This window comes from Colletotrichum siamense, assembly GCF_013390195.1.
Source record: "Colletotrichum siamense strain Cg363 chromosome Unknown KSG_Cg363_contig03, whole genome shotgun sequence".
NCBI lineage: Eukaryota > Fungi > Ascomycota > Sordariomycetes > Glomerellales > Glomerellaceae > Colletotrichum > Colletotrichum siamense.
Window position 1 is genome coordinate 5,217,804 of NW_023501016.1, and position 23,270 is coordinate 5,241,073.

Consider the following 23,270-nt stretch of genomic DNA (forward strand, 5'->3'; position numbering starts at 1 on the left):
AATGACTAATTATAAGAGTATAGTCCACCAGCCGGTGACGAGGGGACGTGGCGTTGGATATGGATTCCAACGTCCATCATAAAACGTATTTGAGTCTCACTGCACCTTGAGCACTTTGGTCTTGCTCTCCTTCTGCAAGCGCATCCCCTCAACCCACTCCGCCGTCTCCTTCAGGGCCCGTCGCGGGTCCTTCTTCCGCTTCAGCAAGAACCCCTGGATCTCGGCCGGGCTGAACAGCCCGTCGGGAATGAGGGCGCCAAACTCGCCTGCGATCCGACCCAGCTCCTCCGCATCGAACAGGCGCTTCTTCTCCGCCTCCTGCGCCGCCGGAGCAGTAGCAGCCGCAGTCGCAGCTTCGCCCTGTCCGAAGGAAGTCCGCAGAGGCGAAGGGGTGGACGCCCCGGACCCCGAGGCGGACGACGACGAGCCGTTCATCTTGACGATGCTCGGGCCGGGGTGCGAGGGCGGCGCGACGTGCCCGTCGACGCGCTTGGCGGGCACCGCGCCGTCGGCCTCGTACATGCGCTGGAACAGCTCCGTCGCCTGCGCCGGGGTGGCGTTGGTGAAGCCGACCTGCAGGTCGACGCGGCCGGGGCGGATGAGGGCTTCGTCGAGTGACTCGGGCTTGTTGGTCGTCATGACGAGGATGCGGCCCTCCTGCGAGGCGACGCCGTCGATGGCGTTGAGGAGGCCCGAGAGGGAGATGCCTTTCTTGTCGTCCTTGGCCTCCTTCTTCAGCGCGCGGGCGAGGTCTGATACTTTCCAGTCGTCTTTTGTCTGTCTCCTACTCGGCCGGTCTCCTTTTTTGGTGGTGCTTTCGCCGTCCTTGGCGGTGTCGTCTTTATCCTTGTCGTCTTTGGACTCGGGTTCTGGGTTGGCATCTTCGGGTTCTTCGTCTCCACGGCTCAGACCAGCGGTGTCGATATCCTCCAGCAGGACGACGCAACGACGGGGTAGAGAGTTGAATAGCGTGCCGAGATCTTCTTCCGTCAACGTCGGTTCAAGCAGCGAGATGACGAAGATGTCGAGGCCAAAGACGCCAGCCAACGCAAAGGACAGCGACGTCTTTCCTGTTCCCGGGGGTCCGTAGAACAGGTACCCGCGACGAAGGGGGATACCGCGGTTAGCATACCAGCGAGGGGTGGCCGGGTGGAGATACTCGTTCATGTCGGCGAGAACTTGGCCCTTCTGCTTGGGGTCGAGAACAACGGTGCGCATGGGGCGGACGGGGCGGTTGGCCACCTGCGACCAGTTATAGCGGCCTCCGTACCTGCGCATCGGCTGCGGACTCGGGCGTTTGATGGTTGTGCGAGCATAGTGATCTGAGTAGAAGAACTCCTTGACAAAACGAAGCAGCTCCTTTATGGGCGCCGGGTCCCGGCCGAAACAGGAGATGATGAGGTCTTCCTCTTTCCTAAAGGTTCCGTAAGCTTCCTGGCCGTCGAAGACATTCTGCTGCTTGCGGTGTAGTCTGAAGTAGCGGCCCTTGAACCAGAAACCGTGGACACCAACCGCCGGTACATATCTCGGAAGCTAAACACAGTTTTAGTACGGGCTGCGCAACAAGGAGGGGGGTTTTAACTCACAGCTTTGGCTTCTTGGTTAGAAAAGTTGAGATACTCGGCTTCTCCGTCACCACTCCCTGTTATCCTGATCGTCTGAAGCGCCTCAAGCTCCTCCTCCTCCTCCCACGCCGTTTTGCTCACAGTCTCCGCGGTCAACGACCGCGAGCTCGCCATCAGTGGCTGCAGTGCGAGCCACTTCATCATGTGCGCGTAGATCTCGTCGGTGCTCTGGACGTGGATCGAACTCATAAAGTTGTCCTGGATGACTCGGAAGATGGCACCGTACACTTGCCGGGCGACCCTATTCGCGGCCCAGATGAAACCCGCCAACGTCAGGATGAGCGTCGGGTCGATGCCCAGATGGGACCCGATCATCTGGTAGAGGAACATGAGAGACCGGACGACCGGGTTGAACTGGCCACCCAGCATGGGCAGAAGGCTCTCCATCATCTTCTTGCTGTCCCCCGAGTAGGACTTTCCGCCGGTCATGTTCTCGGCCATGGCGGAGAAGTTGCCTTTGAACAATGTTGCGAAGTCCATTTTGCCCAAGTCCATCATCTTGCGACCAAGTTGCAATGACGTCGGTTGGAGTAGTGGAAGATGTTGGATGAGGCTCTTGTAGGTTATATTTATATGAGTCCTTCAATCCAAGGCAGCAGTTGAGGCGACTTCAAAGACGACCTTAGTTCGGACGACGTTTGGAAAGCAATAGAGGCAACCAAGACAACTTGGGAGTAACGCGTTCAGGCTGCGTAAGTGTTCCTGCCTAACCAACACCAATGAAGACAGAAAGGCTAACAATTACTCAAAAGAAAGTACTATGCATGACACAATCAAATAAGAAGTACGCCACACAGCCTTGTAAGCTGATGAGTGGGTTTGGAGTGAGTCTTCGACTACTGCGTAGAAGCAGGCAGGCTAATTCGTAGGAGTGGGTAATTGAGAACTGCCTGGGTGGCGAATCGATTAAAAGAGGGCGATGCAGAGACTAAGAAGTCTCTTGCAACCCTCATGGAACTTTGCCTCGTGACTATAAGCCCCGGATGAACGAGCGGAAATCAGTGGTCGACGCGGCCAACGTCATCAGCAGCTCACTAAAGATGCAGTGTAGTTCCCGTCTCGGAATCGCCTTCGATTGGACTCGCTATTCGGAGTGCCTATCACTCTCGAATGAGTGAGAAAACAAAACCGCACGCAGATTCGTACTTCCATTCGGCTGCAGTAACCAATGAATTATAGCCCAGGGATGCGCTCGATAACCAAGCGGATGACGAGTTCGCATGTGAGTCATCGAGGCGTTCGCGGTCTAGATCCGAGAGGCAAGTAGATCCGTCGCCCCCTAGTTGGTTGACACAGCAAGTGAGGCTGATTTGATTGAACAATGTGGCAATCGGGTCCGAGGCAGGCTGTCCATATTCTTACGCCGAGCCGAGTTGAACAATCATGTCTGCCAGTCAAACCACGAAAGTGCACATATGTCAACGAGCTCGGGGAGGCGAAAAGTGATGGATGGGTGCCGCACCCGTTGGAAAAAGTAACGATAGTGCATATTACCCCACCAATACCCCGCTGTATCGTTGCTGACCGCCGCCTCACCGATTTCTTACAGGCTGGCAGAGCCCCCGGCAGACGACAACCGACGCCCATTCGGCCCCGGAAGCGGCCGAGTGGTGGTTTCGGCTCCGTGACTATTAAGCTGGCTTTCAACCACCAGTAAGTGTTGATGCAATATCTAGCAAACTGGGTTTCAGACACCGAAAGTTTTGATGCAATATGGAGCTAGGATTTGTACGGATTCTCTCCTGCACCTGGCTGGTTACGTTCGATTACGGTGTGATCAAACAGGTCGCAGATAGCTTCAAAGTTTTGCGGGCTCACAATGGTGATTTCCTTTCTCCGAAAACGCAGGCGCTGATATATGATGCCTTCTCTCTCTCTTTATGCCACTTAGATCTTTGCCTTTAATCTACACATCTCATAGAGTAACAACATTCTAAAAACAAAAGTACCTTACCAAGAGGATCAGCTAGCCACAGTCACAGTCATATCTACCACCACAACCACGACGGAGACAATGAGAGTGGAGGTGGGCTCGATCCCCTACTACATGAATCGACCCAAATCATCCAAATTGGGTATTCTCGATATGCCATGCGAGATTCGACTGGAGGTGTATCGTCATCTCTTGGTCCGGAAAAAGCCTATACGCCCACGCCAGCTCACCCCTGACGAGATCCCCAACACCCCCAACGAGATCCCCATCACCCCTGGCGAGTTCCTCAAGCGCAGCATCATTTTTACATGCAAGAAGATCTCCCAAGAGGCCATTGAAGTCCTCTATCGAGAAAACACTTTTGCCTTTGGGCCAGGCCTTTACACCAAGTACACCACGACGTGGGGCCCGCCCTCCGGTCCGCCAACGAAAGCGCCAAAGGCAGCGGTCCTCACAGGCAAAATAGAAAACGAGGATGACAGAACAGCCAAGAGACTTTCCAGAGAATCCGCCAGAGCAAAGAGAGAAGCCGCCAAAGCAGATACTCGCTGGAGAGGCCAGCCCGAGCCCAAGCCCTCGATCTCGATCAAAAGCGACATGGAGTTCTTCTTCAACCACGCCAGCAGCGCCAACGTCAGTGTCATCCGTCGCGTCCTTCTGAGAGGCTTCCCCTGGTCGGCGTGGCAGGACAAGAAGCCCTTGAGCAATAACGTGAAGCCGATCGTCACCCACCTCCAAAACTTCTCCCACGGCCTCGACTCCGTGGAGATTGATATGCCCGACGACACCGCGGTGAGCTTGCGCGGGGCAATGAAAAAGTCGAATCAGTCGCGAGCTCCAGAAGACCCCCAAATTATCGAGGATGCCTTTCACGAGGATCGGAAAATTCCAAAGGGTATTGACCCCGAAGACGAAGTTTACGCGTTCCTCGCTGCCGTCTACGCCACGATGGGAAGAATTAAGGGCATCAAGTCACTCTCTGTCAAGATGACGCCTCTTTCCAAGGACGCGGATCGCAAGCAGATCTCGATGAGGAGTATCTTGAAGTTTTGCGGATGGATCAAAGTGAGCGAGCCTTCCAAGGTCGACACTACTCACCCGTTGCTTCCTTGGATAGAAGAGGAGCTTGGTGTCGACTTGAGGGTTCGCGAGTGCTTGCCTGAGGATCTGTACAAGTTGTTGCACTACAAAGAGTACATCTATAAGAAGCACGGAGTTTCTTTGCAGAACCGGTCATCCAAAGATGGTTGTTAGGCTGTATTCGAGGAACCGCGAGAGTTGTCCTGGAGATTGCTCAAGATGTTGCAACACAAATAGTGTGTATACTATGGAGATGACGAAGTTGATCTGTAGAGATGTTAGCACATACATGCTTCTTAAGCTTTTTGGATTACGGATTCGGATGACAGACATATTATATTGCTTAGGTTGTCTGTTAACTTTCAAATGTTGAAGAACGCTTCATTTCATCGACGACAACCTTCCCCTTCTATCTTGTAAAGCCGATGTGTAGTCCAAATTTGAATTTTGTCCGAGCTTCTAGCACAATTAGCCTGAGATTGCGGTTTGGATGACTTCCATGAGTGAATCCGATATAAGATCGTGTCCTGTGCCACGCTCCAGCAGGGTATTGACGCAAGTCCAGTTTTTTGGAGCGCCTGGAACCGCCATCAAACCCAGTGAGGTTCTCAAACAGTTAAAAATTTGAATGACAGCTGGTGAGACGAGTTTTCTAGCATAACTTGTCCATTTTCCAGTTCTATACGCTTCTATGAGCATGTCACGACCGTCCTCCAGGCAACATCACGGGCGTCAAGATGAGTAGATCTTTTCCAGGATTCATTTCCTATGACCTTGTCGAGGATCTTATCGCAGTTGTCTGTTGCGTTTTCTGTTGCCCCTGCGTGGCTATCTGCATTTTCATACCTGACCGCTGGTATCCATCCTTCTACGAATCACCGGAAGAGACGGAGCGAACAGCACTCAAGAAAGCACCCAAGAAGAGGAACAAACTGAAACGGATCAGGAAGAAGGAAGATGAAGCGCTAAGGAGGAATATTCGGAGGGACGAAAGAAGTTTCAGACTCTTAGAGCTACCCATAGAGCTTCGAGAGCGGATCTACGAGCTAGTTCTCGTCCGCCCTGGTTTCTACCGACCGATCTCAACAAAGTTCGCCGATCGCAGCGAGCGCGACTCCAGGTCTATCCTATTCACCTGCAAGGGGGTTTACGAGGAAGCCTACGTCATATTCTTTTCGAAAAACCGATTTGCATTGGCCTCGGCCGGCCCCCGACCTATCCCCTATCGCATCCAGGTGCAGGATTTCGTCCGCACGATCGGGGCCATCAATGCGAGTCTCGTCCGCCACGTTCGTCTGGAGGGATTCCCATGGAGGTATTGTTCTTATAAGCCCCAGGTGAGCGACTCAAGGCGCATCTCGTGCGTCGGGAATTTGATAGAACCACTGGAGGTATTCAAAGGAGGCCTCGAATCTCTTCAAATACACATGGCCAGAAGAGCTTCCTGCGATTTGACCTGCGCTTGGACACTTCATACCTTTGAATCATTACACTTTGTCAAATCCGACTTGGAAAAGAGACCATACATCAGAAGCTTCTCGATCTGTTTCTCGAGAGATCCGGACTGTCGCTTTGACGAGCAAAGTAGAACATCGATGGCGGCCCGTGGATGGATCATACAGCAGGCGGACGAAGTTGAAGATGATACACATACGACAAGAACATCCATCATCGACTTCTTTCATCTGGAACGGGATGAGCATCCGGCCAAAGATTCAGGATGCATCGGAAAGACACATCGTCATCCCTGGTACATCTGAACAAAGTACTCTCGAGACGCCAAGTGGGAGGAAGAAACTTTACAGCTTGTGTATGTTGCGCTCGATGGTCGCAACCTCGAGGCATCTTGTTGCCTTTGACCCCCCCGAGCAATACAAATGCATCTACTCTCTTACTTGATCCAGTAATATCTCACGGCCTGCCGCACAGTACACGTTGGGTTTAAGGAGAAAGTTTGGAGGTCAAGACCACGTAGCTCGGTTCATAGCAGCTTTGCCAGATTGCACACATGATCGAGCTCATTACCGTCACACATCAACAGGCCGTCTCACTGCCCCTCTTGTGACAATACCAATTACTGATTCAGCCGGCCAATATAATGGAAAGGCTTTCGTTGAGCATGCTTGTTGAGGACTTCATTTTTGAGAACCAGCTGCGTTGAGATCCCAGTGTTCGTCCCTGAAAGCCTGTCAACTCCTTGATCAAATGGTACATATCTGGTGTGAGGTACGTTGGTCCTTCCGGTTGAGAATGACCAAGGCCACAATGATAGCCCCTTAGACAGGTAATCGATTTTGCTCCAATTTTTGATACATGTTTAAGCCTTGCTGAAATCACGAAACCTGGTTCAGAACCGACGTAGACCAACACATTGTCTAAATCACAATGACGCAAGTACACGTTTGCTGAAAACGCTCGCAGGTTTCTCTGAGACACGATATGCAACCATCGTTTCGTTGAGTCTTGAACATGTTGCTCTCGGTGATATCACAGAAGGTTGGTAAACCGCCGCCGTCGCCACCCTGCCTCCGTTGTAGCCGGATTGGACCGCAGTCCAGACCACGCATATTTCTTTTTCTGCGAGATCATCCTCGGAGAATTTTTGCAGATGTCGAAACAACGTCAGTCGACGAGAAAGAAACGAGCCTATCTGTGCTAGACGACGGTAGTCTCAAAGAGCCCCCAACAATCCCGGTCAACTCAAAACCAACACCTCCGCTCCACCACGAACCAACCAAATGACACCCATTCTTATTTCAATACATGCACATCACCAAACCAACTAAGCTTCTTAGAACGATGCAACGATAACCCACATCATCGGCCGTTTTCCAAAAAAGACACTCATCTTTCTCAAACACAACCCTTCATTTTTTCACTCTGACACGCCCCCCATTACCCCCCTCCCCTTGCCTCTCCCACCAGGTCGGGAACCACTCAAAAGGCCTCCACATCCCGTCGAGGAGCCATCCCCGTCTCAAATCACCAACCGACCCCCGCTGGCGCCGTTTCTCCATCTACATAAGACTCCGTTAATCTCCCACATTTTCGTCTCCCTTTGCGTCTCGGAAACCGACGCCAACGCGTCGACTTACGTAGGCACAAAGGGCCTCCTACGGTTTTGGTTTTTCCAAGACACGCATTGCGCATACGCAAACGGCCTCACATCCATCGCAGACGCGGACCAAGACACCAAAAACTGAACCCAAAACCCACCGACGTCCACCGTCCACCGACCATTGTCACCACTCTTTGCGTCTCCCCTGAGGATCAAACGGCTCATGAGGGTCTGAAAGTCTCGCAACTCCAGAAAAAGAAGCAATGAAAATGTTCCGAATGGAAGAAGCATCTACCTTCCGGCCGAGAAACGCTATGACCTCTGCGATTACCCATCTGCCCGGGTCTAGTAAGCAAGCGAACGTGTTAGTCGGCGCCGGGTGTCCATATCCCGCCGGCGATATCAGATTCTATGTCGACGCCGCGCGTTCTTTTGCTGCCCAGAGTCTCCATCGCGACAAACTTAAACCCATGGACCGTTCTCCAGACCGTTCGAACCGTGCTAATTGTGTCCGTCCCATTTCTTGTAATCTACATGCTTCAACCGTCTCTCAAGCCCTCACAGAGACGAACCCACACCCGCACAAGTCATCTGAAAGAAACCTTCCGGTTCCGCCGTCCCGGTCCCTGATCCGACAGACCGTCGACCGTTGCCCATATAGCCTGTAAATACCATGAACCATGTGGTTGTCTTTCTCCCCCGCCGCCATCATCTGAAGTCCTAACATCCCTCTTCCTAGTTGGTGTATCCATTCCAACGGCCGAGTAGCCCACATTAGACTCCCATTCTAGGCAGATAGACACACGACCGCCCCCTCAAACTTACAAGCGAAGCGAGAAGCGAGTAAGACAGAGAGTTCGCTTAACGTCGTCCCCCTTTGCAATCCCCCATGAGAGAGCGCCCTTTCTCATCTGCCGTCCCACACGCGGTGGGCTCCATGATCACCCTCCCACTCAATTCTTGTCTCGCTCTCTCACAACGTCCAACCTAGATGGCGCCATCAACCGCCTGATCCCGCCCTCCCCGGGGGCTCCATTGCCCCCATCCATCTGGTGGCCAGTCCATCTCCCGCGTAATGATCGCCCGTCCCCAGTCGGGCAGAGGACAAGGCTCCCTAAGCTTAGCAAAGATTACAGCACAGCAAAAAGAACCAAGAGCTCTCACCTCATCCTTCATACACCTCACATATCACAGGGAGAGAGAGACACAACCTTGGTCCCTGATAGCTCACCATCCACAAGGTGGGGTTTGCCTAGCTCCCTCCACCCCGTGGCTCAATGACTTGGATGACCTGAGTCTTTTGCTTACACGGCCGACATGTCGCTTACAGAATATAACGAAAACGGCGCGGCAGCAAGAAAAGTAAAGCCTAGTATCACCAATGAGGAGCCAAAACCCACGCAAATGCCGCTGCGAGGGTTGGACCTGCAGTATGCCCAACATCTTCAACGACACCCCTACATCCCGGGGGCCAAGCCAAACATCTTCCATGTCCCCTGATGAGGCAAACACCAGTCCAAACGAGGCAGCATCTCATCCACCGTCTCAGACCAAAAGGGGTAGTATCACGGCGTCAAAGAAAGAGTGACTTTGGGAATACATCCTCCACAACATCTCCATCCCTCGTCTCTACTTCATGTCTACTTCTGCTAAGACCGCACCTAGTTACAACGACCTACCTATCCACCCACTCACCACCTTCAACCATGCCCGTGAGAGACAGCTCTACCAAAGACATTCAAACCTCGCGCCCCCTTGGTTCAAGCACAGCAAATCAACCGATCTACACACTCCCTCGTCTGCATTCCCCAGGTAACCCCCCAAACGGCAGCCCGCAGGACCAACGCATCATGCCGGCCGGTCACTCACGCACCTAAAGCTCCCCACACATTGCACACACGCGCACGAAACCACGCTGGCTGACTTGGCTGACTGATTGTGACTTCTTGGTATTCCCCGACTCCCTCCGCCATATCGCCGCCCTATTCCCACGTGCATCCCCGTCGCATCTCCTCCTCCTCCTCATCCAAGACGTGGTGGACCATGCTCCCCAAATACCTCCGTCCAGGACGCCGGGCTATCCGCATACGTGGAGAGGGACAGGCACACCGACGTGGGGACCGGCGAGGCGGCGCCGCGGACGGGCGGACGGGGACGGGCAACCCATGTGCCGAACGACGGGGGCCCCCCCTTGCCCATCATCCACTTCCACTTCCACCCCCTGCCCGCCAACAACCTCCCCTCCAAAGTCCCAACAGGCTCCAAGGTGAGCAGTCAGGTGTAACCTCTCACCGACATATTGGTCCTCTGCCTTGCTGCTCGTCCAACATGCCTCATGCTCACCTGACTCACCTGCTCCTCCTCCTCCTCCCAAGGCTGACTGCCTGCCTGCCTGTATCCAGCGCCTGGGCGGAACGGATGGTCAAATCTCAGTTTTTTGTCGCTTGGCCTCGCTGGGTAGGTATCCTCTCACCGCGACGACGCGCGCCAGAAGAGCAGCATCCAAGGGTTACAAAACAAAAAAAGCAGACCACCTCGGCAAGCCTTGCCAGCACGTCGAGCAAGGCCCCCTGCGGTTCCCAATGCCACAATCTGACGAAAGCACTAGGGACCGTTCGCTAAAGAAGGACCAGCCCGCAGACCGTTGCTGGGCCCCTTGCTCGCGACCCCCCTGTACGACCTCTGCCCTCCATCAGAGCTCGCCGGAATAGGTCGTCTTCCCCTGGGTCCTTGTAACGCTTCTGGCTGCTGCTGCTGCTGCTGCTGCCGCCACTGAACTACAGCGGAGGAGGACGAGAGCTCCCTCCCTCGCTCTCTTTCTTCGTTGCCTGGCGGAACACGTATATGTGTTTGCCGTCCAGATATGGCTTCGCCCGCGCGTAAGCCGGCAGACACACAGCTGCTCCTCTCTGCGCCTCTGCGCGTACGCTGCGCACGCACGCTCTGTTCCGCTGAAGAAAGACACAGAAGCCGGTGCCACACGATGCTACTTTGATGATGTGTGTGCCGCCGCCTCTCACATCAGACTTTTTGAGGCTCTGCATCAACAAGGAACCAGGAAGGAGTGCATTGCAGCATTCCTGGGTTCTTTTTGTCGGACTCCGCTCCCAACGGGACCGCATCACTAGACAAAGAAGAAACGAACAGCGGGATCCATCCCGCCTGGCTCCCACCCTTTCCCAACAGCTGCCCTTGCCTAGGTAAGTATGACATGCTCACGTGCGGGATGCCATCGGCAGGGGGGAGGGGACGGTGGCCACTTCAACGAGGTGGCTGGGGGCGGGATTTTCCAATGATAGGCAACATGGCTATGTGTATTTCCCCCGAAGCAGATAGGGAAGGGGGGGTTTCACCAGCACCCAGGCGTCTGGAGTCGATCGAGACCACCTCTCGATCCAGCCCCCCCTGATATGTACATAATCACCAACCAAGGGGCGGAACAGGAAAAAAAAGGGGAACGGAAAACCTTTGAACGGACCGCAGCTGTCAGCAGGACATCGCGTAAGCTTGCTTGCTGGGATAGGTCGTCCGCCGCCGCGCGCCAGATATGTCGATGGCCGCAAATAGTCGCTGCCTCGTTGGCCTGCCTGCCTGCCCCCGCGTGCTTCGGCTGGTGACATTGACTGGCTCTTGTGTGATATGGTCCTGCAGTGGGCGATCGCAGACGTGTAACGATCCAGCGTTGGCTCTTCGCGCGGGGTGTGTTCCGGCGGGCGATAACGCAAACGTGTCGTTCCTGTTGGCCGTTTTCCCCGCTCGAGTCGGACGAGTATCAGATCCGACTCGTCTCAAGGGCATCATCTAAACGGCCGACCGTCCGCCCGAGCCTCCAGGCGAAGCCCGCAAGGCGGAATGGGCGAGAGAATGCAGGCAGGCAAGAGCAAAAAGAAGCGACGGGTCAAATCTCACCTGGAGTGACGTGGCAGACACTCAGCACATGGCCTCCTCTTCCTGAATCATCTTTCTATCAATAACAGACGAGGGGGCGAGGGAGGGGGCGGCTGCTGCTGCTGCTGCTGCTGCTGCTGTCTCGAGCAGGTAAGGTAATGTAAGGTACTGATACCGGAGGGTACGGTACCAAGACGCGGCACCGCGCCGGCAGGCATCGCCATCATCACCATCATGTGTGAGCGCATTCGGCTGTAGCCTGCCCAGGCAGGTGGCGCGTCTGTCTTTGATGAACGAGGCCGGCTGCAGTGTCGGTCATCAACCTCTTTCAGCCTTGCTCTCCGCCACGGGTGCTGCTGTCGCGCATTGTCGTTGGAGCGTAGAGTAGTATGTGACAGCTCACAACGCACCTCCCTCATGGGGGCCATCGCCATATGCTGGCTGACATGCGCGCGAGGCAGAGAGATGGGGTTGTGATTGTGCCGTGTTGCATTCGACGTCCGGAAGACGCCCGTGAGTCAGATTGGAACTCCCGTTCCGGGGCTCGGAAGGAGCAAGGAGGATGAGGGGTGCTCAGCCATGTAGGCGCGGAGGTGAGGTAGTAAATTGGACCTCAGGTGACCAGGCACGCCGGCTCAGAAACATATCGACATCTCGAATCTCTCTGCCGCGGCGGCGGTTTCGTCAACACGAGACGCGGGGGCCATGCGGGTTGCCCGCCAAGGAGTGGTAGTCTGAGCTGACAGCTCAAGTCGTACAACGCAAAAGAAAGCAACGCGTGATTCGGTGAGGATACGCACGCCGTCCGCCTCACCGACGAGACCTTGCCGGGCTGCACTGAAACCATGGGCCTTTCTCCGTGCCGTTGGGGGCGGGGGGTGTGGGTGATATCAAACGGCCGGAAGGCAAGGTAAGTGCAGTAATAGCGTGGCCCAGAAAACGGCAAAAAAGAACAATTGCGATCAAATAGCGTAATCAGCATGGGAGATCTCGTGACGCCTGGGTGTACACCTGCAAGCTGCACGAGGTGAAGAAAGCAGTAAGGTCCGGAGGATTTGTGAGACAGGGTGGTAGAGCAGCCAGCAGCAACGTTGTCGGTGAGCAGCAGCAGCAGCAGCAAGGACGGCGGGCGTGGGCACGGCGCAGCAAACAACTCGCTCGTTGGCCGCGCCGCCGCCGATGGGCAACTGGAACAGAGACGTCTCGGACTCAGCCCAGGCTGCCTTGCTGCAAACAGCCGGTGCATCGCAGAGACAGCAGCAACGGCGACGGCAACGGCAACCTGAGCCACTTCATGACAACGAAGCAGGACGCGTCCCTCGACTCCCTTGCCCTGGGGCGGCATGCTATGGCGTTGCTTTCCCTTCACCACCCCCTCCCAGGCGACAGTGAGCCATCACCACGACGTCCGAGACCGACCGCATTTGGACGGCTGCACCTCCCAAGACTGACCGGCGTAGCAACATGTCTTTCTGATGCCCACTCGGGGCGAGCTTACAGATGGGAGATGTAACGAACCCCCCTCTTCTGTCATGCTCGCCTGTTCTCTTTGCCATCTGGGCCGTCTTGCACCCCCCGGCGGACGTTCGTCTTCTTCATTGCGAACGAAGACGGAATGTGACAGGTCGCAAAAAAGCTCCGAGGCCAAAGGCTGGGTTTGCCAGCGAAGCAACGTCGAGCCATGGGTGAGGTGGTGGAGGGTGGAAGGGGGGGCCGGCCCGGGCAGGGTGTGAACGGTGGTGCGAGCCGAGTACCGATCTCCGTCTTCTGGACGCCGGAGACCCTGGCATCGATTGCCTTATCCGGGAAGTCGTGCTGCAGGAGAAGGGGAAGGTTGTGTGTGTTGTGGCGGAGGGGTGCGCCTTGTGGTTGGGACACTCATACACACACACATACGCACATGCGCGTTGGCGTAGTAGTATTAGTGGTGGTAGTAGTAGTAGTAGCAGTAGCAGCAGCCGTATGAGCGGGTGTGTTGGAGCAGCACCCAGCAGCTAGCAAATCGATGGAAAAATTTCGAGCTCTGTGGTGGCGATTAGTGAGACGTTGTCCAAATGTCCGAGCCGCCCGGACTTATTTTTCCCTTCTCGCTGGAGCAGAATATTTTTGCTTGCCTAATGACTTTCTCCTTGAGAGGGTGTGAAGCACGTCGAAACACACTGGTGGCGGGAGCGGCCGCGAGGTAGGGTTAGACAAACGATGGTGTAGGTTGGAGGCTTGACGTGAGGCTATCGTGAGATTTCCACCTCCAAAACTCGGCGCTACGGAGGCGGCCCTATTAGCGGGTCCCCTTTTTTTTCCCTTTCTTTTTTTGGCCTGGCCCTCGGCGGCCCAGGCCGGCGCCCGGCGCAGAGGCCAAGCACTCGTGCAGCAGTCGCGAAGCCCGGCAGCACAGGCACATGCACCTAGGTAGCGACCAGTCAGGGCCATTTCATGATGGTGAAGGATCTAGGATTTGGGGGCGTTCGTGGGAGAGACAGTGATGGGCGAGTGGCATGTGGTTTCCCTCGTGACGGAGGCTGCATTTGGGCTGAATGATGGTAGACGCCACAGAGCAATAGACATGTAGCAGTTCGCTGCTTGCAGACAGCCAGCTCCTTCGCACGCGGGATTTTCGATCTGAGGCGTGGATTTCATCCCCCCCAATCTGTCAGCAATCGCTGCCTCCCCATTCCATTCCATCCCACCCCATCACGTCCCATCCTATCCTATCCGCAGACACAGCCAGACACCGGCGTTTGAGGCTTGATTACGCTCTGGGGCCAGATCGTACGGTTCCTGTATTAGCCTCCAATCCCTCCTCTGCGAGGGAGCGAAGCTCGACGGACGTGCGCCGCGCACGCGCTTACACGGCTCTAGGGGCAGCAAGAAGCGTGGCCCCCTGCCATCCCATCATAACAATATCGCCGGCCGCCGCCACGAACTGCAACAAGTGTCGCTGCTTGAACCCGGAACTCGGGGGAACGAGCTCCTTCGTCCCGGCATTGCTAGACGGTGGCTTTCGCCCGCGCGGCCGGGATCAGCCCGCCGCCATATTTCATGTTGACGAGACTAGGCTTGAAGCCTCGCTTCGATGCGCATCGTGGGAAATGGTGGACTTTGTGGGCGTATGTATGGTCGTTGTTGCAATATAGTGGTGAAGCCACGACAGGGCAGCGCAGAGCAGGGCGAGATGAGACGAGATGAGGCGAGACGAGGCGAGGGCAACTGGTAATATCCATGATCCATCGTGTGTATCCGCGACGGCGGGGGAAGGAGAGTGCACAGGAACGAACGGTCTTGACTAAAATTGGTATATTTTACTGACTGAACTGTATCTACGAGCGTGCTGAAGGGGTGTCTTGTTCACTTTACCATGCTCTGCCGTGCTGCAGAGTAAATCATCCCACCGGTGTCGATATCGACCAAAGTTGCCCAGGGCTCTGTGCATTGTAACAGCAGGAGGAAGGGAGATCCATTCCACGAGGCGCAAAAAGTGACCGAAAAAAGAAAAAAGAAAAAAAAGGAAAGTCAAGACAAAATAACTCGCTTGCGCCGTCATCGATGTGACCTCCAAACAAGATCGTGGAGGGTTGTCGCTACACCAGATGTCGTGAGGTTGACGATGCAAGGTAAGCAACATCAGCAGAAGGGACATGTTGGACAGCGCGAGGGCTCATGTGAGAGGTGTCAGATGCAGCCAAGGCACGGGCGGGCTTTCTTCTCGGCCTCTCGGCGCTACACAGCAAAACAAGAAGAAAAAAAAAACAAGCTGGACGAATCTTAGATTCGCCAACCCCAATCTCATCCATTCCATCGCGCGCAGCACGCCGACCCCGCCGCCGCTTCGGTGCAATCAGCGAACGAGGGGGATTGATTGGCATCACGCACGGCACGTGTACAACCCAGAATTAGCAACACAACCCGCCCCGTCAGCTCCGCAGCAAAGTATCTGCATGTTTCTTCCATTGCTTCCTTCCATGCTTCCATCGTACATACGACCAAGGAACACAGACCGGGTAGGTTTGCGCAGCATGTACATCAAACTTCAGCTCTGTGGGGTTGGGTTGGGGGACGCAAAACACCATGACAGCTCGTTTGGACTGAGTGAGCCTCTTGTGGATCGTCTGCTGAAAATCTCGGGCGTATTTCTGCCAAGATCGGCAATGGGCAAGGCTACCTTACTACGTTTATAGTATTACTATGTATGGTTGGGAAAAGATACTTGGTACACAGAATCCAAAAACAACAAGAGGAGGGGTGAGGGAGGAGGGGGACTCCATCGTCGATTGTTGCGAGGTAAGATGCGATGGCGATGGTCACGATATTGAACAACAGGAAGAATACGACGCAAACATTGAGTAGCGCGCATTAGCGCCCCCCAGCCGCGGGACTAGGTAAGCTCGACGAGAAGCCCACCGCCGGGCGAAGGCAAATAAGGTAGGCAGATAACGGTGTTGCTTGGGTTGCGCCGTGAGACGCGAGAGGGACGAGGTTCGAACGGAACCCTCGGCCGCCCCCAAAAAAGAGGCGTGCTGTTGTCGTACCCAGCCGCACGTCACCAACTCCACCGCTCTCAAACGCTGCCCGCCTACCGCTTTCGGTCGTCAGAGGGGGGTGACGGAGACGACACATTGGCTGGGAGAAGAACAAGAAGGTCAAGGATCGTATGATGAGTCGTCGAGTGGAGAGGCAGACAGAGGGACAGAAGGACAGAGACAGGGACCAGGATAGGGGGAAGGGCGGCTTTGTTTTCTTCTTCTCGCCTAGAAGTTCCCACATTCAATAACAGAAAAGAAAGCTTCTGATATTCATCGACGAAGAGAGAGAGGAGACAAGAACATGCCATGCGGTACCTTGGAATAGGGGAAAAAACAACGTTGACAACGGGAGTCCCGAGCAGGAGGGCCGCCCTGCGGAGTGATCTGCACCAGCTGACCGGGGTACGGGCCCGGAGCTAAGGTTCACCGAGTTCAGGTCGCATGGGGGGGTCGGGTCACCTCAGGGGAGGAGGAGGATGGGGTTTGTCGTCCGCTGCAACGGGGAGTAGAAGCCTTCTAGAAGGACTGACTAAGGTCCCGGGAGAAGCTTGGATGGCGTGCTCTTGTTTGATGGCCGCGGGGATTGTTCAGGGGTCATCAAGTTCAGGAACACGAGACGACTTTCCCCAAATCTATTGCAGCCAGGGCACATCTCGCTCGCGCCGTTTCGACTGCGCGGATCTTTCTTTCACCCGCTTAGGCGCCGGGGGGTGTCGCTTCTGAGTCCTGACCAACGTGGTTGTGTGTTGTGTGTTGCAAAGCTGGTGTTCAAGGGCCCGGCAGCAGTAGCTGCAGCAGCAGCAGCTTCAGCGAACCCGGCTTCTTCGGCTTCTATCGCGACGGGGATATTCCTGAGACGTCTCGCAGGAACGACACGACGGGTTTCCCAAAAGGCGACAATAAGGGCGACGCTACCGTCCAGAAGGGAACAATGGGAACTGACCAGACGCCATTTCTCAGGGACCTTCGCTGCTCGTTGCTGCTTGTCAAGCGTCAGGCACCAGATGGCCCAACAGGCAATCTCCCAGTTCCTGAGCGTTCCCCACGGCACTTCGTTTGTGTCAACATTCATGCCTACCACACATTGTGATGGAGCAAAAGGACAAGGCGACAGCGTGTTAGAGAGAGATGTGAGTGGTTCCCCATCCCAAGCGGGAATAGGTGCGCGCGGAGACGGCGCGTCGCGGCTATGCCTCATTGTTTGTTGAGTCAGGTCGAACGCTATAGACCCCTTCTCTTAAGGCTGGATGCTTGCTCTCCTGCTCGAACCACATACTATGTGGTACATTGTCAGCCCGGTCCTCGTCCGTCGTCGTGGAATGATCGTGACAATTTGCGTCAAGCAAGAGCCTTGCTGACAAGGCAGGCACCGCCGGGGGCCCGGCCGGCCACAGCCTTGAACCAACCCCCTCCCCCCATGGTCTTAACAGAATGTTGATTAATCAATCTCTCGACCATTCGTTGGCCTTGTGTGGTTGCGTACCGTACAATTGCGATCGCTAAAGGAGTCCACTCCGGCGCAATCAACATGAGACGCGCAGGCGCCAACATGCTATTCCTGGAAGTCTGGAGACAGCTTCCGCCACGATGGATTCTTTAGAAAGACACAACAATAAAAAAAAAAAAAAAAAAAGGATCGTCAATTAGATTGCGGAAGTTTCGTCGCTGCCCGTTTGACGGCATCGCCGCCGCCGCGTCAACGTCCGGAACTCGTTCCAATTCGCCCTGGGTTCCTGAGCTGAGGATGAACGGGACGATGGGGGATGGATGAGACGCGCAGCAGCCCCGGAGAAGAAGAAGAAGGCCCGTGAGCGCGCGTGAGAGAGTGCGGTGGATGCTATCTGAAGGATGGATGGCTTTCCATCCATCTCGGAGCATCTCCGCGGCTGCGCTGCCTTTTGCTTGGCCGCGTTACACCGGCACACCACCCGCGCCAAAGCGGCCATTCTCGCTGTTGTTGTGTTCTGTTCTGTTCAGCCTGAACCATGTCCGCGCAAGTGCAAATGCTACACCACATACCGTGGTCGCGACAATCGGCACTCGGCCCCAGGCAATTGCTTGCTCGCCTGCGACCGCCATTATTCCCACGAGCGATCTACGAGTCGCAAAACTCCAAGGATACGCACTTGCGGCCTCCCATTGCCCCCTCTCCAGAGTCAAGGGGGAACCCATCCAGTGACACCACAATGCGCAAAGCATCGCCCGGTAGTTGTTTATTAAGGGTCGGATTGACGCCGATGAACAACCGCATTGGGCAAGTATTCAGATCTGCGCGTTAAGATGGGCGGCGACAGTTTTGGCGCGATGAAACCTGGGGAAGAAAAAAGTCATGTGCCTGTTTGCCTTGCCTTGGCCTGTTGAGATGACAAGGAGGAGACGACGACGAACATTACGACGGGAGCAGGAACAATACGATCGACTGCAGTTCGGTCCGCAGCTCATTGTCTGTTGGCCCTTGTCTGTCCATCAACCAGCAGCAGCAGCAATCATCATTAAAGAAAAGCCAACTTTGAAACAGCCGCGGGGGTTCTCTCTTGTTTCCCCCCTCCCCTTCCCCCGGGGGAATTGAGGTAACAAGAAAGCATCATCATCATTCAGCTGGGCGCCAGGGAATGAATCAGCACGAGTCCAGTGATCACAATGGCGACTTCAATCTCCACAGGTCGCTGGTAACATTCCCATCACCAGTACGTCTTCGCGCGCCGTGCCACCCATGCCCAAACGCAAAATGATGTGCAGTAACGTCCAAGCGCGCTGAATAGAGTTCGCCCGTGGGAGAGAATACGCCGTAAGAAATGGCATTTCAAGCAAACATTGTGGTTCCTCTCGGAATGGGGCCACTGTTTAGAAAATGAGGGCAAAATTGCTGCTGCTCGCTGGGGGTGGTTTGGAGGCAGAGAAAAGCAACAAAAAAGGAGTTGAATGACATGGCTGAGCCAAACGATCAGCGACACACGCCCCACGACACCCTGCCCATCAGCGAGGTTCTGACGGTTGAATCCCTTACAAGAGAGAAAGAGTCCTCCTTAACGGAAGGCAGATTAATAACACGGGGTAGATGTAGCGTGCCGGGCCTACGAGCGTTCTGACAGGCTGATCCTTCGTCCGCAGTCCTAATCAGGCAAGTCGTCCAGTCAAGAGCGATTCGGCCGGTTTGAAACGGTTTGTCGGCGTCCCTTTCACTCACCCATGTTATTTTCCTTTGGTCGTCTCGTCCGCGCCGCCGCGGGAGGTCACCGAACCTATGTGACTACAATGTCGAGGGGACAGCTGGAATGGAAACCCCAATGGAGAGAAGGGCAAATGTGCTCAAATCACGCGCCGTAGGCGTAACCTGGGCTGGGCCTCGGAGACGACAAAATCAAAGCTCTCGATCATGCTTGCGAATAGGATCGCGGTAGTCTACATGCAGAGGCATGAGTCGGCGCCGCATGACTGCCAACTCAAAGTTCCATGGGGGACAGGGCCACCACCTGCGTCTCCCACGCTTCTCAATTTGAGCCCAACAAAATGTGTGTATCTTTCTCCTAACTTCCGCGTGAAACGCGCTGAGAAGCGTAGCACACAGGGTAGTCATGATGATCCCGCGATGGCTTCCAAGGCAATGGTGATGCGATGCGGTGCCTGCAGCAAAGGTGCAGGAGGCAGCATGCTTTGTTGTCCCTCCCCCCCAAGGTCAAGGATCCAGGCGATCCGCATGTCTTTTTGAATATTCATCTAACCGCGTTCTCCGTGGGTGTGGCATGCAGCAGCAGCAGCAGCAACTCTGATGCCATCGTTATCTCTTGTGACCGCCCTGCGCGCCGCTGCTGCTGACCTGCGCAAGTGCTATCGAACGCCGTAGATATGCGTGATGATTACGTCTGGGACGCAGCAGAATTGTGACACAGACTGGTGGCCCTGCAGATGTCAAATCTGTCAATCGTGTCAATCGTGTTCATCGCTAACCAACCCACCCCCACAAAAGTCTCCTCATGTCGATTGCAAGCCGCAGCAGCAGCAGCAGTGACCTTCAACGAGACCCTTTCCAAGGCTGACCATCGTCATTGGAATCATCCCGCGCGTTTTGCAGTGGAAAAATAAGAAGGGGGAAGAGGGAAAATGCCCTCCCCCACTCCCTTCTCACGACAATTGACATGGACCTACGCTGTACACATACCCCACCGTGGGTTTGGCAGTGAAGGGATCATGCCTCGCCGGAGGCTGGAGCCGGAATGACCTGGCAGGGACCGGTTCATTTGATCTTTCCGGCACCTGAATGCGCTACAGTTGCGGTACCTGAACCGCTGCTTGGTCTTGTTTAGTTCCCGTGGCGCCGCGCAACACCGCGTGTCAATGGCAGTCTATTGTTTTTCCCTTCTTCCTTTTGCCCTCGGCGTATGCCATGGTAATATGCCATGTGCTGCTAAACGATAGGGCAGGCATTACCAAATCGCGAGATGGCGAAGGATAAGGCGGCAGGCGTTGTTGTCTTGGAATTGTTTGTCCGGCTGAAGGGGGGTTGGTTTCCAGTAACAGGCCACCGATCAGAGACATGCGACGAAGCATGCAATTAGTTGCTGCTGTGTGTATGACAAAGTGACGGGCGCAGTCTCCGAGTGGTGAAATCTCCCGCGGATGTACACACAGCAGCAGAAACAGCCAGCCCATCAGGGACAGCAAGCGGCAAAGTGACAGTACCGCGTGGGTATGCAGAGCAGAAACGACATGAAGCCACCGATAGGTCAATCCCTCGAGGACGTAGGACCACTGCTGGTGCCATTGCGAGGCTCGGTTGGCTCACTGTCGGGTGTTGTTGCCCAGCAGGTTTCAGTGTCAGTCTGCCGTTTGATTGTGATGTGACGACAAAGTCGCAAAATGCCCGCCGCCGCCGCTGTCAACGCATGTCAACGAATGTCACTGCCATGTCATGATGTGGCAGCGGGCACACACGCACGCGAGACAAGGCGTCGTCTGGCGTTTTTCGCGGGTCGCGGAGTAAGCATCAGCAGCAGCAGCAGCAGACAACGGGCCTTCCCGCAACCAATGCGTGGTATCAAGGCCTGCAGCCGTACAACGTCGGTGAGGCAAGAACACCGGGTCGATCTCAGGTGCTCGTACGGGATCGGCTTTGTTCATTCGCGAGTCTGGTCTGGGATATGTTGCAATCTGTGTGGGCTCCGCGTTGCTGGCCGATGTCGAAAGGGTGGAGGTGGCCGTGGACGCCGTCGCAAAACGGGACCTGGATGATGAGCTGGTGATGGGTACGGATCATGCAGTGAGGGTGGAAACTGAAGAGCAGCAGCAGGACGTTGCAACTTGTCATTGTCACTGTTCCGTTCCGTCCCCAGTCCTAACCGAACCAGGGACGCGGGCAACAAACAGACCTCAGACAGAGACAGAGAGAGAGAGAGAAAATGTGTGGGAGGGGCCACAAGGCGACCCCTCCACCCCTCCCCGAGATGCGTGTCGCCGAAGGAACGGTGCCATCCCGATAGGCCGGCCGGGGCTGTCTCCATTCAGCCCCTCATTCATCATGGAGGATGCAGCAATGCATGGGCAAGGTCGTCCCCCGCGCGCGGATCAGTGATTAGGAAGCACAGAAGGGCATGTGTGGGCGGTGGGAACGCGAACTGGCATTGGGATTGGGATAGGCGTTCGGAGGCATGTATGTGCTGGTCAAATCAGTGTCGTGTGGACGCCGAGCTCGCGCATCGCGCGCATGGCCGATTCGAGATGGAACGAGATGAGCCGTGGGATTGCTGTATCATGCCGGCAAAGCAAAGAAAGGCCTTCAAGGCAACGAACTAATGGGCCGTGGCACCCAGCCCAGCTCAGCCCAAGCCATCCGTAGTGGACGACAGGGTGTGTGTGTGTGTGAGATGGCATGACGACGCGATCTGGCGAGGGAATCAGACGCGCGAATTTCAGCCAGACAACGTACTGTGCAGCCAACCGACGTCCAGCCAGCGTGTTTGCTTGGTTGGTCCGTTAGTGGACGTTGAATGCAGGCGACGGCCGCAGGATGAAAGCCCAAGGTGCAATGTGCGATGTGCTGCGATGTGCTGCGATGCCAGGATGTAAAAGTCGGAGGTGGGTGTCAGGAGGAACGTTGCAGGACGCCGACGAGGAGGGCAAGCAAATGGTCATCGTCGGTGTTTCGGATGCGCGGAGAAAAGGAATGGAGCCTGGGAAACAGAGCGGGACGGCAGATTAAGTCGATCCTCGAGGCATTGTTGGGGACGGACGAGGCCATTCATGCGCCGTCGCGTTGATGTTTTCCCTTCTCCATCGGTCGATGTCGCCGGGTTGTTTTTTTCGTAAGGCTCAGTTGAAGCTTAGATCCATGAGACAAGAAACAAGGGATAGGGCGATACGGAAAACGAAAGAAAGGCCGGGCTTGTTGGCAGTCGGATGCCTCAAAGTTGAGCTGGAATGCAAGTCATACCCCCCAAATCGACTGGCAACTGCCTCTTCAGCCCTGATGGACGACAGGGCAGCCGAAATGACGGGCATCCGCCTAAGCCTTTGCTGGACATTTTCCGACTCTGCAAGCAAGGACAACAGGCAGGGCGCAAGGGAAAGTAAACTCAACCCAACTGTAGGGATGACTTGGTCCAACATGGAGGGAGCAAACCAACCAGGATGGCGGGGCATTTTTCTGAGCCCTGGCATCGAACCCTAAAAACAACAACAGGACAAGAGATGTCCGTAATGAGGCGTAAGATGTTGGAACTCCCAAGCCACATGCGGTGCCTTCGCCAGCGAGAAGGCAAGTAGTGATGGGAGATGAGGCAAGGCAGACCCAGGCCATCCAGCACTGTACATTAGTAGTGTCGCTTCATCAATGCTGAGGCAAGCAAGGATCCAACAGCAGAGACACAGTTTGTGGCATTCGCCCAGCCGTCAAATCTCACCGACCAGAAAGAGAGGTTCGACGGCAGCAAAAGGAAAATAACATTCATGCGCGTCCATCAGCGAGAACAGGACCCGCGGGTCCTAGCAGGCAAAGACAACAGACACATCCACAACATGTCTGCTCGTCAACATGTTTACTGTGACTGGCAGGCATGGCCTTGCGGGTTCCCATGCCACAAGGCCACAGAACCGACAGATCCGGAGACGGGAAAATAACAAAATCGGAAGAAACCTGCCAAAAAAGAAAAGTTACCACTCGGACCAAGTGT

General features: G+C 55.2%; 2 protein-coding genes across 2 annotated transcripts; one reads left to right on the forward strand and one right to left on the reverse strand.

Annotated features, from left to right (window-relative positions):
- Positions 1-96: 96 nt before the first annotated feature.
- Positions 97-2,105, reverse strand: bcsl1b-3 (putative mitochondrial chaperone BCS1-B; the record flags this gene model as incomplete). Its single annotated transcript, XM_036637218.1, has 2 exons — positions 97-1,533; positions 1,587-2,105. The coding sequence occupies 2 exons, from the start codon at positions 2,103-2,105 to the stop codon at positions 97-99; spliced, it is 1,956 nt and encodes a 651-aa protein (XP_036498126.1).
- A 1,534-nt stretch (positions 2,106-3,639) lies between these two features.
- CGCS363_v005370 (uncharacterized protein) lies at positions 3,640-4,812 on the forward strand (the record flags this gene model as incomplete). The annotated part of the gene is made up of 1 exon (XM_036637219.1): positions 3,640-4,812. One exon carries the CDS (start codon positions 3,640-3,642, stop codon positions 4,810-4,812), a length of 1,173 nt encoding a protein of 390 aa, XP_036498112.1.
- Positions 4,813-23,270: the final 18,458 nt, after the last annotated feature.